Consider the following 17,668-nt stretch of genomic DNA (forward strand, 5'->3'; position numbering starts at 1 on the left):
ACCTCACTCTTCTGTATTAAATTCCATCTATGTCCTGTTGCAGGCAATTCATCCTGTTTGCCACACCTCCAACTTTGGTATCAATTGGTTAATTGAATTGAAACAATTCCAATATGCAAGTCATTTATATATAGCAAAAAAAGTGGTCCTAGCACTGACCCTTGGGGAACAGAGTCTACCATTCTCTAGTTTGAAATGCAACCATTTACCATGACTCCTGTTTCCTGTCCTTAAGTCAATTTTTTTATCCAAGCTAACATTGACTCAATCTATGACCATTACTTACCTGCCTTTTGTGGTATTTTGTAAAATGTTTTAAAATCCATATCAACAACCTCTGCATTCCCTTCAACATTCTCCATTACTACAAAAATATTCAATTAGATTAGTCAAATACAATCTCTGCTTTTTACAAACCCATCTTGGCTCTCCTTAATTAGCTCAAACCTCTCCAAAAGTGCCTGTTGATTTTTTTTTTTCTCTTCCTTTTAAAACCTTACCCACCGCTGATGTTAAACTGGCCTGTAGTTGCTGGACTGTTCTTGCACTCTTTCCTTGAATAAATGTTTCATATTTGCCACTCTCCAATCCTGGCATATCCCTATATCTAGGGAAGATGGGAAAATTATGGCAAGCCCTTCCACTATCACCACCCCAACTTCCTTCACCAACTTGGGATGCAAGTCACCTGCACCAGGTGAGTTATTACCCAAGAACAGCCTTTCTAGTGCCTCCTGCCTAATGATTTTCACCCCAACATCTCCACCACCTCCCCATTCTATTGATATTTTGTCAGCCTCTCCCTGCATAAACACCAATACAGAGTGCTAAGTATTCTAGTCTTGCCCTGCACCTTTTTTGTCCCAATAGGACCCACACCACTTAATATTGATATGCTGGGAGATGATTTTTGGGTTCTTTTTAACTGCTATTCTTTTCTCATTCTTATTGCCAGTATTATTTTCCTCTTCACTTCTCAACTTATAGAATTATGGGGGGGCCTAGATAGTTTGGATAGAAAGAATCTAATATCCCCAGCAGAGAGAGGTCAAAACCAGGGTGCATAGATTTAAAGTAACTAGAGGGAAGTTGGAGTGTTTGTTCCAACCAGAGTGTGGGGGGCTGGAAATTGCTGCCTAAAAGACATGGAGGGCAGAAACCCTCATGCTATTTAAAAATACTTGGATATGCACTTGCAGTGCCACAATCTACAGGGCTATAGAGCAAGAGTTTGGATTAGGCTGGATTGCTCTTTTGGCTGGCACAGACATTGACCAAATGGCCTCCTTCTATGCCATAAATCTTCTATGTTTCCATGCTCTCTAAAGCTCAGACTGGTCACAGTCAGTAGGATCCAGCTTTGACTCTTGGCCTGGGTTTAATTAGTTGACTCACTCAAGGTAGGAGTGTCGGAGCTATCACTAGGCTAGGCAAGAGGGAGAGAAGTTAGCCAAGGATCCTACTGCCACCGGCAGAGAGTGCAGGAGAAGCGTGCTCAGTTGGAAGGGCAATCTCTAACTTGGGAGTTAGTATAAAATAGCTAACTGGATCAGCTCCCATTATACATCTCTCGATTTGACAAACCTGGTCTCTTCTATAGCTTCTGCTTCTTCATCTTCTTCATCTTCATCCTGACTGAGGAGGACTTCATCTTCCAGATCCATGTCAAAGTTGTTGCTGATCTCAGTGCCCTGACTGTATAAATACCCACTGCAAATCAAGACAGATAAGTTATGAGTATGGGGCCTCTGCATGTCTCTTAAAAACCCCTTAAAGCCCTATCCAGGACTAGCCTTTCATCCAGAAGTAGCAGGAACTCAAGAGCAGCTTCCCAAGTTAGATGAGTAATTGTGCTCCACCCTCCCCAATTCTAATCAGCTTCATTCCCTGCAATATTCGGAGCAACAGAGGAAAGTTGCTAGAATGAGACTGGCCTGAGGTACTTCACTCTCCCATCTTTCAAACATTGGCTATGTTTAGCCTCCCACTTATTGCCCTAGGGTAATAAGTGGGAGGCTAAACATAACCAAACTATTGCAACTGAGATTGGTGGGGGAGGGGGATGGTGATATGCAAAGCCAATGAATGGCTGCACATAATCTTACAGACATGCAATACCCTACTCATGTGCACACAGACAAAAAAAAACTATGTGTGGGTAAAGGGTGTAATTTCAAAGCTTTGCTACATCCTCTATTTTACTCCTAATCCTATCCAGGACGAAGTTCAGAAAGGTTCTGGCCTAGAGAACCAGTTATGCTCAAGGTGATTTTACACTCTTGTATAATACTGCCTCTCTCCACCTCGCCTCATCTTAATGTCAGACTTGGAACAGGTAACCTGACGCAGGCACGCCCTCACGCCCATTTTCAGTCAATACTTAAAAATTGAACACAAACAAGTTGCAAATCATATGACTTCATATCTGGACTCCAGACCATCTAATTAAATATGGCAGCAGATGAGGGTACCTCTCAGCCATCTGTGGAATTCACACATCTTGTTTAAGGATGGGCCAATACCTAAAGACCGTGAAGTTTTCAGATTGCCAGTCTCCATGTTTCATACTGGACAAAAGGGAAAATCAAAACTCCATGGCCACTACCAACTTGCCAACATCACGGTGACCTCCCGTATCCAAACTAGATTGGGTGGACCTCAAGATTTTTTTTAAAATTCACTCATGGGATGTGGGCTTCATTGGCTGGGCCTGCATTTATTGCCCATTCTTGAGGTGGTAGTGGTGGTGGTGAGCTGCCTTCTTGAACCACTGCAGTCCATGTGGTGTGGGGAACACCTGCAGTGCTGTTAAGGGAGTTCTAGGATTTTGACCCAGCAGCAGTGAAGGAACGGTGATATATTTCCAAGTCATGGTGGTGTGACTTGGATGGGAACTTCCAGGTGGTGGTGCTCTCATCTATCTGCTCCCCTTGTCCTTCTAGATGGTAGTGGTCATGGGTTTGGAAGGTGCTGTTGAAGGAGCCTTGGTGAATTGCTGCAGTGCATCTTGTAGATGGTACACACTGCTGCTACTGTGAGTCAGTGGTGGAAGGAGTGAAATGTTTGTGGACGTGGTGCCAATCAACTGGACTGCTTTGTTCTGGACGGTGTCAAGCTTCTTGTGTTGTGGGAGCTACACTCATCCAGGCAAGTGGGGAGTATTCCATCACATTCCTGACTTGTGCATTGTAGGTGGTTTGGGGAGTCAGGTGGTGTGTTACTGGTCACAGGATTCCTAGCTTCTGACCTACTCTTGTAGCCACAGTATTTATGTGGCTAGTCTAGTTCAGTTTCTGGTCAATGGCAACCCCCCCTCCCCCCCATGATGTTGATGGTGGGGGAATTCAATGATGGTAATGCCATTGAACATCATGGAGTGATGGTTAGATTCTCTTATTGGAGATGATCATTGCCTGACATGTGGGGGATGAATGAATTAAAAACAAACATTCATGCGATGTGAGCATCGCTGGCTTGGCCAGCATTTATTATCCATCTCTAATTGCCCTCGTTCAAAGGGCATTTAAGAGTCAACCACATTGCTGTGGGTCTGGAGTCACATGTAGGCCAGACCAGGTAAGAACAGCAGATTTCCTTCTCTAAAGGACATTAGCGAACCGGATGGGTTTTTACAATAAACAATGGTTTCATGGTCATCATTAGACTTTGAATTGAGATTTTTTTTAAATTCAAATTTCACCTCTGCTGTCGTGGGATTTGAACCTGGGTCCCCAGAGCATTACCCTGGGTCTCTGGATTATTAGTCCAGTGACAATACCACTACACCATCACCTCCCCTTGCCACTTGTCAGCCCAAGCCTGGATATTGTCCAGGTCTTGCTGCATTTGGACATGGACTGCTTCAGTATCTGAGGAGTCACAAATGGTGCTGAACACTGCGCAGTGAACATCACCACTTCTGACCTTATGATGGAGGGAAGGTCCTTGATGAAGCAGCTGAAGATGGCTGGGCCGAGGACATTACAGAGGAACTCCTGCAGTGATGTCCTGGAGTGGAGATGACTGACCTCCAGCAAACAACCATCTTCCTTTGTGCTAGGCATGACTCCAACCAGCAGAGAGTCCCCCCCCACCCCACTGATTCCCATTGACTCCAGGTTTTGCTCGGGCTCCTTGATACCACACTTAGTCAAATGCAGCCTTGATGTCAAGGGCAGTCACACTCACTTCACCTCAGGAGTTCAGCTCTGATGTCCATGTTTGAACCAAGGCTGTCATGTCAGGAGTGGAATGGTCCTGGCAGAACCCAAACTGGGCATCAGTGAGCAGTTTATTACTGAGCAAGTGTCACTTGGTAGCACTGTTGATGACCCCTTCCATTACTTTACTGATGAGCGAGGGTAGACTGATGGGGCAGTAATTGGCCGGGTTGGATTTGTTGTGCTTCCTGTGTACGGGACATACCTGGGCAATTTTCCACATAGCCAGGTAGCTGCCAGTGTTGTAGCTGTATTGGAACAGTTTGGCTAGGGGCACAACAATTTCTGGAGCACAAGTCTTCAGTACTATTGATGGAATATTGTCAGGGACCATAGCCTTTGCAGTATCCAGTGCCTTCAGCTGTTTGTGTTAACCCAGTGCTCATTTAATGGAAGCTGGTTTCAAGGAGTGCACCCTTATTACTGCAGGACTCAGATGATCATCAGAACCATCAGTTGTCAGCCAGTCTGAGAACCAGACTCAAACTAGGTGCAAGTAATCAAGCAGCCAAAGTGCTTAACTTGCTCCAGTTTCAAGGTTCGCTGAGAACCATCCTATTAGATATTTGACAAGAAACTTCAAAACCTGCTGTGGACCCTTCATTTTACAAGGCCCTCACTTCAACTTTAAATCATCAAATCCATTCATGAGACCTCAGGCCTGCCACGTGGGAGACCAGAAATTATCAGAATGAAGTAACGAATCTGTAAAACTGCACTACCTTCATCTGTATCCAATCTGTGTGCTTGTGCACATGAGACCAAGTGTGAGATGTTGCATTTAGTCAGAGTACGAGAGAGAAAGAGCTGATTTTAAGCTCTCAAAAGCCTGCTGCTGAAAAACACTCCAAGGGTAAGAGACAAGACACACCTCTTTCCAAAGAAGGCATACACATTGCAGGCAGAAAGGGAGCACATCCATCTTAATGTTGTCACGAACAGAATGTTAAATCTCACCTGACAGAACGGCACGTGAAGAACACTATCCTTTTCAGTTTCTTGTTATAGAAGAAATAGTTAAAAGACCAAAGGCTACCCTCCTCACCATATGGGTCAGAGTCCAAATCTGGATTGTAGCTGAAAAATGATTCCACACAATTAAAAACACTTAATAAACTGACTTGCATAAAAATAAGTGTTGGAGTTCTGATAATCAAGAGTATAGCTAAAGTACACTACAGCAAAGTGGGTCATTACAGTCTTTCATTTTAAGTGCCTCTCACACACAATCTACAGATTCAAGAGCCCAGATATCGTATCAATTTTTCTCCTGGAGACACTGACTTTATTAGGGTACGGTTACATGGACTCTGTCCACCCTATGCTGGGTGTAGAGGATCAGAAAGATCCACCTGGCTGGTTCCAGCAGCTGGAAAATATAAAGTCTCAAATAATCCCTCCAGTAAAAACTCCAGGTTTTTAATCCAACTCTCGAATTTGCAGACACAAATTAGCCCATTGCCTCTGAGTAATCCATCCAAACACCCACCACCATCAGTAAAAAAAAAAACAGTGAAAGGCTGTTTGAATTTCACAAAGTTTGACACTACGCCCTCTTGTAGAGGTGTGACAGTTTTAAACATGTGTGTCGATCTTGCCTATGCCTTGCAAATACTGAACACTCTTCGGACAGCTAAAAACAAAATAAAATTTTAAAAATTGGAAACACTCAGCTGCTTAGCTAAATATTGACAGCCTATTTAACTTTAGGGCATTAAAGTCACAGGCCTTAAAATAGAGTCACGAGACAATGATCAACAGCAGAACTTCTAACTTCTCCTCCCCCTATTCCACTAACTGTTACGATCGAGGTGGGAGGAGTGCACGGTCTCGTTCCACAACTCCATGGGTCACAACATATATTCAAATGATTTTTCCAGCTAGCTATACAGCCAAATATGTGGCTTACCTATTAATCTCAGAATGACCACTCACTGCCCAGGTTTCTTCAATAAACAAAATTATTAGTTTATCATAAAACCAGGCTAGTCAAGTGGAAAGGCAAAGCTTAATAACTCTGAATTACAAAAGGTATAATAATTACTTGACATATCCTAACACAAAAAAGAGGAATTCTGCCAAATGGTTAATTCAAGGGAAAAGGATAGATCGAGTCCTTGAAATGGTGTCCGGGTTATATGATTGGTTTCTCAGCACAGGTCTGAGAAACAATCGATGACTCTTGCACTACTTTTCAGGTGGACTTAGAGCAAAACTTGTAGATACTCTTTCAGAACATAGTGACTTTGGAGCAACTTCCATTCACTTTTGCTTGGGACTGGTCTGGAGCTTCAGGTCTTTTTTACCCAAAGCAGTTGATCACTCTCGTTTCCCACAAAACAAAATCAGCCTACCAGCTTTTAAACAGTTTTCCAGGTATGTTTCTCCCCCACCCCCAAAAGGCCATAAACCACTGTGACACCCTTTTTGTAATCAGTACACCAGGGTCAAGAGGTTTCCAGATTCTTTAAAACTGCTCAAATACCTTTTCTGGTAAAATGCTGTCTTTTCCAGGAACAGCAGCAACCAGAGTCCTTGCAATAACCCTTTAAGGGACAATGTCTTTTAAAAACACATTCTTCCAGAATGTTCTAGGCCTTGAAGATGAACCATTGTCTGTGATTAAAGCATTTATGGCATGCCTGAGCAGAGATCAGTTCATTCCACAAAATTGGGCACGTTTTGAATAGACGGGTCAAATTCTGGTTAGTGCAGGTTCAGCAATAGTCAGAGGCCACTTGGCAGTGAGACAGATGAAGTGTACCCTAAGCGGGAAGAGAGCTTTCTAGCTACAATAAAGTTGGGGGGTGGTGGTGGTCTGAAATATTGAACAGTTGTGAAGGTTCAGATCAGTTTGCTGTACATTCTATATTCACACAAGACACTAAGCAGAAGGTAGGGCAGCTATATAGATAGATAGATACATGTTTTTCCTTCACTGAACCCATCTTGCTTTTTTTATTTTTCATTGTTAAAAGGTGTGAAACATTTAATTGACATGAAGATATCCCAGTAGATGACCAGAATCTTAGCCAAAAGGGAGGAAGGAGGGGTTTAAGGAGGGTATTCCAGATTTTAGGGCCTCAACAGAAGGCATGGCCTTCAAATGGTGAAGTGATTAAAATTGAGGCCAGAATTGGAGCAGCACAGAAGATAAAGGGTAATGGGGCTGAAGGTTACAGAGATCAGGTGCGCATCGGGATTGTGCAGAGTTGTCCAAAATAGGATAAACCACAGGAATGTGTATATAGTTTGCATTGTTCAAACTACAAACTGAATTAAATTGACCATATCTTGTTTTACACAAACTTTAAAATCAGTGAACGTAAAGCACTTCAGGATGTTAGAAACAAGGAACTATAAATACAGTATCCATTCCTCCCCAGTCATCAGTATCTGTACTGTACATTTATCCATACACTGGCATTATGCAGATTATTTCTAAACAAAATTCATCTAATTTTATGCTGGAGAACAAGAGAATTAACAACAGCACAAGTCTCATGTTCCAGTACACAGATAGCAGAATAGAGACAAAGATTAAAGAAAATTCAAGTAATTTAAGCAAACATTTATACAGAGCGAGATACTCTACGTCCTCGAAACTTCGCAAAGCACAGACAATGAATATTTGAAGTGAAGTCACTGTTATGTTGTGGCTAATTTGCACAAAGCAAGATTCCACAAACAGTACTAAGTTAAATGAAGTTATTCTGTTCCTGGAGGTGTTGGTTGAAGGATAAATGTTGAGTAGGGGATATGGAAATTCTCCTACTTCATCAGATAATGCAACATGCTTTTATGTTCACTGATCAAGTTAGGGATGCTTTATTTTTTTGTCACCCAAAAGATGGCACCTCTGACAATGTAGTACTGTAACACTGAAGTGCCAGCCTAGATTTGGTCAAGTACTAGAGGAGGGCTTGCCTCCAAGACCTTCTGACAGACAAGACAGCTACTAATTGAGCCAAGTGAGGAACAAATACGGGCATGTAAATGCCTTTAAAGTTGCGTGAAAGTCATTTTCATTTTGAAGTTACCTGTAGATGTCACACTCTGACAGACAGATCTCTTCATCAATAGCATCCCAAAGCTGAGGTTTCAGTTTGTTAAACTCCTCTCCAACAGCAGAAAACAAGCTGGTGTTCACAGCATTCACCACCTGAACAAATTAAACACAGGGATCAGGACTAACTTTAACAGAAATAACTTTGGGATATTGAATGGGGAAGGCAAATAATTGGTTTAGCTATTGACCATCAGCTCTCGAGGCCACGAAGAAATATAGGGTCCTGTGCTCTCTTCTGCCAACTCTCCTCACTGTTCCATGATCATCCAGAAATGTGAAGATAATCACAGATTCTTGTCTTTACTCAACCATGGTCTTAAACACCATTCCTGCACCCTTACCTTCAACAAATGGGGTAGCTCAGACTTCTGTCACTGGCATTAAGACCATCCAATCAGCTGCCTTTGCCACATCCCTCCTTTCCTCTAGCCCAATGGGTCAAGCTTCCAAGGTTCCATACGCCCTAGCCCCAGAATTCACATCTTTACCTACTTGTTCCTATCTCCCCTCACAAATCGAGATATGAATGAGAAAAGTTCCTCCAACCAGAATGGCTTCCCATTGGGAAGATTGAACCTACTGTCTTCAGTTCCTGCCACAACTGTTCCGTAGCCACCAACTCCATCTCTCCCTATTGTATAACAGGATGAGGAACTTTATCACGAGCCACACAAAAATCAACTTAATTTGTTTTTCTTGGAAATACAAAAAAATTCAACTCACCCACTATTCAGCAATGGTTGAATTTGAATATTATATTGTGAAATATTATAGTAATTTAGCTGATGCATTTATCCAAAGCAAATTCATAACGATGATAAATGCCATTTTCAAGGCATTGTCATAGGTCTATATATATTTTTTTAGAAATCTTGCTACTAGCTGGATGAAATTGACCAACAGGCTGGATCTGGCCCACAGGCCATAGGTTCCCCACCCCTGCTGTATAATAAAAGCAAAATACAGCAGATGCTGGAGATCTGAAATTAAAAACAGTGTTGGAAAAACTCAGCAGGTCTGGAAGCATCCATGGAGAGAGAAACAGAGTTAGAGACCAATATGACTCCTTCGGAACAGGTTCTGAAGAAATCATACTGAGCTCTGCCAGACCTGAATATTTCCAGCACTTCCTGTTTTTAATTTCAGATTTCCAAGATCTGCAGTATTTTGCTTTTTTTTTTAAAACTCCATATCTCCCTTGGCAATGTTCTTGGGTCAAACCAGACTGTTCACAACCCTGATATATTTTACAACATGAACTGTCAATCTGCAATCTGATTCATTGCTGAGACCACCTATTTCCATCTAACATTTCCCAACTACACCCTGCCTCAGCTATCTGCTGCTGAAACCACTCACCTATAACTATTCCAATGCACTCTTGTCCAGCCTCCCACATTCTACCTCATGTAAACAGTCTGCTACCCATGTCCTTACACCAAGCCCCACTCACCCATCATCCCTGTGCTCACTGAATTTAAAAATACCGATGTGCATTTGAAGAGCTGTAACCTACAGGGCTACAGACCAAGGGCTGGAAAGTGGGGTTAGGCCAGATAGCTTTTTTTAGCCAGCACTGACGTGGGCTGAAAGGCCTCCTTCTGTGCAATAAAACCTCTATCCTTCTATAGTTTCCAGTCAAGCATTCCTCGATTTTAAAATTAGCATCTTGGTTTTCAAGTCCATGGCCCATCCCATTCCTAAGCCCAAGCTCCTCCAGCCCTACATATCTACACTCCTCTTTGGAGATCCCAGAATTCAATCACTCCAACATTGGTGACTGTACCTTCAGCTACCAAGACTGAGCTCTGGAATTCCTTCTCGAACCTCATTGCCTCCCTACCCTCTAGGGTGCTCAAAACCCACCTCTTGCTTTAGTTCATCTGCTCCAATATCTCAATGTAACAGTCAAATGTTTTCTAATGCTCCTGTAAAGCACCTTGGGATATTTGACCATGTTAAAAGGTACTATATATAATACAAGTTGTTGTTCCTATTTCCTAAACAATGAGAAAGCGACTCAATATCCTGGACAAGAAGCCAACATCTGTTCTTCTGCCCCATCTAGATCAATGACAAATATTGCCCTAGATTCTGGAAAAGTCCCAGCAGATTGGAAGTTAGCAAATGTAACACCACTATTCAAGAAAGGTGGGAGGCAGGGTAGGAGAGAGAAAACTTAGCCTGACAGCCAGTTGTCTGGAAAGTGCTGGAATTTATCAAGGAAGTTTTAATGCACTTAAAGCACAGTATGATTAGAAAAAGTCAACATGATTGTATAAAACTGAAATCCTGCTTGACAAAATTAGAGAGTTTGAGGATGTGACTCATTGGGTAGATAAAGGAAAGCCAGTAGATGTCTACCTGGGATTTCCAAAAAGCATTCAATAAAAGGTACCACACAAAAAAAGGTTAATACACCAGATAAGGGCTCGTGGAGTTGGGGTGATATTAGCATGGATAGAGGATTGGTTAAGAGGCAGGGAGCAGGGATAAATGGGGCATTCAAGTTGGCAGACGGTGACTAGTGTAGTGTCATAAGCATCAGTGCTGGGGCCTCAGCTATTTACAATCTATATCAGTGAATTAGCGGAGTAATGTATCAAAGTTTTCTGACAACACAAAATTGGTAGGAATGAAAGCTAGGAGGACAAAAGTTGCAAAGAGAATAGAAAAACAGAATTTCGATTTTAAAAAAGGCATGGTACCTGTAAATGTTGATGTGCAGAGAGATTTGGGTGTACTCATACAAGGAACGTTAAAAAATTTGCTTGCTATACCTGCCTGCTATCAGCAAAGCAAAATGTCATGTTAGCCTTTATTGCAAGGGGATTGGAGTACAAGAATAAAGCCTTGCTACAATTGTACAGGGCTGAGATCACACCTGGAACACTCTGGTCTCCATATTTAAGGATAAATTTGCATTGGAGCCAGTACAGCAAAGGTTCACTAGATTGGTCCCAAGAATGCGAGGGCTGTCCTATGATGAGGGGTTGAGTAAATTGGATCTCTCTTCTCTGGAGTTTATGAAGAGGTGATCTCATTGAAACTCAAATATTGAAAATCAAGATTACGAAGGGGCTTGACAGGGTAGACACAGACGTTGTTAGAATCTAGAACAAGGGAGCACAGTATATATTTATACTTCTATTTAAGGCTGAGATAGCCAGATTTTTGGTGTCTCAGAATGCAGGGATAGGGGAACAGATGGGAAAGTGGAGCTGAAGCCCAAGAAAAGCCATTATTGTACTGAATGGCAGAGGAGGCTCAACAGGCTGTATGCTCAGCTCCTGCTCTTATTTTTCATGTTCTTATGGATCAATGTAGGTTTATTTGGGGTCCAGCTTTTTTTTTGCTGGAGTCACCAAGTACATTGGATCTGTTCAGTAAATTGAAAAGGATGAACTTCTGTCACATGAAGGCTGAGGAGCCCCAGTCAACTAGAGAATACCTTGCCATTGGGCTGTAATGTTATTGATGTTGTAGCAAAGACGCAACAGAGCATTACAATACCATTGGGTCCAGGATCTTGATTAGTTTGTCTACTCCCGACTATAATGCTGCCTAGTTTCCACAATAATGCAGCTCACTAAACCAAAATTACAGCTTAATATTGAGCAAACCACATAGCCATGATCATTTCTATTAAGGTAAGACAAGAACCCTTTCTCCAAACATTTTAACACCTGCAATAGTAAACTGAACTATACCCCAAGCTACTAATCTTTGGCTACTTTAAATTTTCAAAAGAACAATTCCACAATCAATTCTGTTACATCCACTTACCCAGTTCAAACTGGGCTCTTTGCTGAACTCATGGCTTTTAGCTGTGCTGAAGTCATAATCTGGGCGGAACGATGCATTGAGTGTAGCAATCAGGTAGAAGAGTGTCTTGCGGCTACACTTGTCACAGAGTGGTCCCTCTCCTTCATCTCCACTCTGGCTCTTACTCAACCTAAAATAAAGGACAGGCTTCAAGAGTTAATTGCTTTTAAAAGTTGCGGGCTCTTCATTTCCATGTTAAAAATTTTTGAAGGGCTGAGAGTCCAGGTATTGAATTCTAAAAATATTTTAATAAATATAGGCATAGTGTCAAGTTCCAAGAGGACCATCTCAGATAATAATGTACTTTGCTATTGCCATAAGTGCACCAGAATGACACGAGCACTCAGATAAGGTCACATTAATCTTGTTAGGAACAAGAGTAACTGTGCCAAAATGTCCAGTATCTGGAGCTAGTGACAAATAGATGGCTGTGTTCTATAACATTGTTGTAGCAGATTAGACTTACTTTCCCCTCCCCTTCTCCACCACCAAGATTCACAGCTTTTATTCCCCCTCTTGCTCTTTGGATAAAGTATATCAGTAGTGAAAACAGTGCTGGAAAAGCTCAGCAGGCCTGACAGCATCAGAGGAGAGAGAAACACAGTTAATGTTGTGTCCAATATGACTCTTCCTCAGAAGAGTTCCAAAGAGTCACATTGGACTCAAAACATTAACTCTGTTTCTCTCTCCATAGATGCTGCCAGGCCTAAGTTTTTCCAGCACTTTGTTTTTATTTCAGATCTCCAGAATCCACAGTATTTTGCTTTTATTTTAGGGGGGGCTAAGCGACCACTGAACTGATCCTGGCTGCAGGTCCAACAATATATACAATTGAGTGGAATCAATAAAGAATCTTACTGTAATGAAGATCTTCATTTGGTAGAAACTAGAATATTTATGAAGGGATTTCTCTTCCAAGGTTCTTCTTACCTGTTTGGGCTAATTCCAGTAGTCTGAGGTGGGGAAAGGGCTTCCAGGACATGGGGCTGTCCCTCTTGGCAGAACTGTTTAAACATCTGCTTATCATCCCCTGCCATTTTGCAGGAATAACTCTCTATCCTTTAGGGAAAAAGGAAATAAAAGAAAGCTTGTTAATGTAAGAATTCTCCATTTCTCTAATTTTGCTTTAAATGTGCAGTATTTAATTTTGTTTTTGCATGGTATCTTAAAGGGACAAATTGAGCAGCTTGCACAGCAACTTCCAGGTTGCTGCACTGGCATGCATATACACAACTTAAGATCAAACATTGCTTATAAGAAAGCACTAACCAATGCCAGTCTCAGTAAAAGTCATTGATTAAGTTCACATCTAGATTTAAATCCCAGGCCCCCCTACCCCCCCAAAGAGGGCAACAGCAGCATTCAGCATAATTTTGGTAAAGCATAATGGAAGTCAGTGCATGCAAAGTAATAAAGTAGAATGACATGTACAGCTTCTAAACAGAATTAAAAATAGATCAGCTCAGTTCAATTTCACCATTCTGCCTGGGATCCTATGACAGAGTCAGCTTCCTGCCAGAGTTCATCGTGTAGAGTCTGTGTACATTGTTGGGGCTAAATAGGTTTTAGTCAGTCTAGTCAGTCAGCCTACTTAAATATAGCAGGCCACCCCATCAACATCAAATTTGTGTTATGTCATGTGACAAAGGCAATGCGCTTTAAAGGCAAATGATAGACTGAGCAGGATGCAGGAATGAAATTAGAAGTGTCAGAAAATACATGCAAAGACAGTTGTGAGCAGGCTTTGACAGAGACACAAAGCAAATTTTGGAAGAGAATTGTACAGTTGGAGAATTGTGGCTGAACACTAAGCTATCAGTTATAGCTACCTAGGGGCGTAGTTACTCAAAACCTACTCAGAGGATCAGATGATGCACCATGAGAATGTCACACTTTACTAATGTAAACTGCTGCATTTACAGCTTTAAACCGGTTTCCTATAGGAGAGGGATAACAAAGCAGGAGTAATGTATTGGCTTCCTGTACCAATGGAGACTTTGATTGGATTCCTCATATTCTTGGAGCTTCAGACAGACATAATGAAGACTGTTGTTCTGTAGGGCTTTGACAAGACCACATCTGGCACAGTTTGTAGAGTTTTGATCTCCAAAACCTGGGAAGGATTATACTGATCTTAAAATGGGCACAATGAAGGTTTACTAGATTGATTTGAGACAAGGGGGCTGTCCTATAAAAAGAGATCTTAAGTAGAATAAGCCTATATTCTCTGGAATTCAGATGAGCACTGATCCCACTGATACATAAGATTCTGAGGGCTCAACAGGGTAGATGCTGAGAGGTTGTTTCCCTCTGGCTGAAGAATTTAGAAAGGTGTAAAGTTATCAGCCATTTAGGACAGATTATGAGAAATATTTTCGGAGACATGAGTTTTTGGAATTTTCTATTCTAGAGGGTTAGGTACATTCATTAAGTATACTCAAGGCTGAGAGAATTAATGAGGATGTTACAACATAACTAGGAGCAGGAGTTGGCAATTCAGCCCCTTGAGCCTGCCCGGCCATTCAATATGATCATGGCTGATCTCATTTCGGCCTCAACTCCAACTTCCCACCCACCCCATAACCTTTCAACCCGTTACTAATTAAAAAGCTGTCTGTCTATCTCCTCAAATTTATTCAGCATCCCGGCATCCACTGCACTGAGGTAGTGAATTCCTCAGATTCATGACCCTTTGTCAGGAAGCTATTGATGTATATATATTTTTTTTAAAATTTCCAATAGAGGTTTAGTCTCTGGGTGTGTCATAATTGGATTAAAGCCAGCTAGTGTACTAGTTTTGATATGTGGGAGAGATTGTGCACATTTGCATTTTTTGAATAGAGCATTCAAGAAGTGGGGTGAATCCTTGCTTGTGTTGTGACTGCAGCCAATGTTATTCACTGAGCAAACCAAATCTTAGAGGGAAACTTGTCTTACCTGATCATAACTGTTTTGTATTTTGAAAACAAGAAAACTGATCCCAGAATCCCAGTAGCACTTAAGATTTTAAAATTAAAAGATTTAAGAAAAAAAGCTTAAGCACAAAATTAAAATTACACAGTTGAAACAGTCTTACAAAACATTCCCAAAGAAAAACACTTGCTCAGAACACAAGTAAGCTTACTTGGCAACAGCTTCCTTACGGGTTTTTAACCATGAAAATCCTGTACTATTACCCTAGGCAAAAAGTGCTGCTACTTCAATAAAGGCCATACAACGTCTCACTCTCTTCCATTTTGCTGTGGAAATCGGAAGGAAGTTCAGAAAGCAGTCTGTTTCTGAAAGCAAGAACTTTTCTGTCTTGAAACTGGATGGCTACTTCAAATCACAATTTTTCTCAGCACAGTGAATCTCAGGGCATCTCCCCTACAGCCACCTCAACTCAACCACATTTCCCCCTTAAGTATCTTTCCCCCCTCCCCCCCCCTTTCATCCTGGACTCCATTGTCCTATGCATCTCTGAATTCAACTTTTCCAAAATATAAAAATCTTTCATGTCTTCCTATTGCCTCCACTTTTGGGCCAGATAAAATTTAACACCTCCCCCAGTTTTCCTATGAAACCTTTGTAAGTTGCAAAAGCCCCTTGTCATCTCTACTATCCTTTGAAATTTAACAGCTGAAAAGTCAAGTCCCAACCTCTCACCCAATGCAAATGTTAAAACCCAGCCCAAATAGGTACATTCAACTTCACCATAGCCTCAGTTCCCACAAACTGTCTTTACCGACCTAGCCCCCCAGTTTACATGCACACATCCTTCTTTGCAGAATACCACCATATTCCCCAAAAATATTAAAAAGGCAACATCCATTTTCACACGACATACCATGAAGCCTGTTGTGCTCATGGGACTGCTTTCTTGATGCTACAGAAGGAATGGAATCCCTTCTCCATTGGCTATGGCAGTTGTACACAACCCACTATTAGGCTTGTTCAGTGTCAAATGCCAAACTATCCTAATCTGCACTATGGTCCAAATGCCAACCACCCTCCATGTTTCGGAGAATCAACCAAGATCTCGTCTTCAACATCAAGTCTGTGTGAGTCCTTAACTCAGATCTCCTTTGCTGTCTTTCACCTCCCCAAATCCAGGATCTCCTCCTGATGAACCAATCCTTTGCTCACCAAACACCAGCTGATTTCTCTTCCCCATTCTACCATCAACACCCATTGGCATTTGGTTCCACCCTCTGGAGCCTACAGCACTGCCTCCCTCAGTCTTCAAAACCCTATCCTCTAAAGAACTCAAAAATGGCTTTGGATATAAGAAGCTGAGAAATTGTGTAATATGAAGATTTGGTTATTGCCTCTCTTCCAGCTGCCTAGCCACCCATGAGCAAACTTCAAAACTCAGGTGTTACAGATTTGGAAACCTTTATTCCCCCCATCCCCCAAAACAACTCAAATCACAAGATCAACTATTTCTTCTGTTGAACACTAGATAGATGCATCTCAAATTTTTCACCTCAAAAGAAGTTCTTTAGCAGAAGTGGAAACCAAGAAAAAATGTTTCTAAATTTGCCAGCACCACCATGAGGTGTTGGACATTTAGGATTCCTTACCCCCAGCATTCATTTCCACAATGAAAGATCTCATGTGGTGAATGAGAAGATCCAGGATTGGGCCCATCACTGGATTAAATCAGTTGCTCCAGTGTTTAAGCACATCATTGCCGTGGGAACATCCTGTTCAGAACCACTTTCCTGGGAAAGTCACTCTCCCTACTAAAACATCACTCTTGGATTCAGATTCCAAGCCAGCCTGAACAGCAGGTCATGCTTTTAGCAGATTTACAGTTAAGGGATAACATTGCACTAAAGTCCATTATTCGTGGCTCAGTTAGAACTGAACTAATTGCTACTGAAACTGCCTGAATACAGTCGTCAAATAAATCCCCAAAGTGAAAAGATTGACTGCCAGCTGTCAAACACTAATGGAGGCAATACACTATCTATTGTACTTAGATACAAACAGACTCAGACAGCCAGGAGGGAGATCAATTCAAATTAGCATCTGAGGGGAATTAATTTTTTTGGAGGGGGGCAGGGACCACAAACTAGGAAGGGGCCCAGTTAAAACAAAGCCATCTCTAAATCAGCCATCAACACAACCCTATTCCACACAGCTCCACATTGACACTTAAACCTTCACATCACCAAAAGCAAGGAAATAAAAAAGTCAAAGGACTAAAGCTTGGGAGTTAACAGGGCTGCAGGGGAATTAACATCAGTTATGTACTAAATTATTGCTGAGCGAATTATGGGGAAGGGATTTTGAAGACAGAGGGAGGTGACGCTGAGTAAGTTCCAGAGGAGAGCACCAAGCAGCCACCTTCTTGAACTGCTGCAAACAGCTTGATACAAAAAGCATTACTTGCTAGTCCACCTCAGGAGGTCAGACTCAACTATGTTGGAGTTGGACTAGACCCAGATATAGGCCAGGCCAGTTTTCCTTTGCTAAAAGACATAAGTGAACTAGTTGGGTTTTTACAATAAGCCTTTTGGTCACTTTTACTGAAGTATCTTTTTAGTTCGAGGTCTTTTTGTAAATACAA

The 17,668-nt window shown here is 41.8% G+C and overlaps 1 protein-coding gene across 3 annotated transcripts in view; it reads right to left on the minus strand.

Annotated features, from left to right (window-relative positions):
- The window catches only part of LOC144675006 (repressor of RNA polymerase III transcription MAF1 homolog), a 55,713-nt gene that overhangs the window by 3,320 nt on the left and 34,725 nt on the right, over positions 1 to 17,668 (minus strand). For all 3 annotated transcript variants that reach the window (XM_078536084.1, XM_078536081.1, XM_078536085.1), the window contains 5 exons: positions 13,045 to 13,173; positions 12,076 to 12,244; positions 8,261 to 8,382; positions 5,178 to 5,297; positions 1,585 to 1,710 (listed from right to left, as the gene is read on the minus strand). In XM_078536084.1, the coding sequence (XP_078392210.1) occupies positions 1,585 to 1,710; positions 5,178 to 5,297; positions 8,261 to 8,382; positions 12,076 to 12,244; positions 13,045 to 13,173 (666 nt within the window). The remainder of the gene's footprint in view (positions 1 to 1,584; positions 1,711 to 5,177; positions 5,298 to 8,260; positions 8,383 to 12,075; positions 12,245 to 13,044; positions 13,174 to 17,668) is intronic.

Source organism: Cetorhinus maximus, chromosome 3 (genome assembly GCF_964194155.1).
Source record: "Cetorhinus maximus chromosome 3, sCetMax3.hap1.1, whole genome shotgun sequence".
Classification (NCBI taxonomy): Eukaryota; Metazoa; Chordata; class Chondrichthyes; order Lamniformes; family Cetorhinidae; genus Cetorhinus; species Cetorhinus maximus.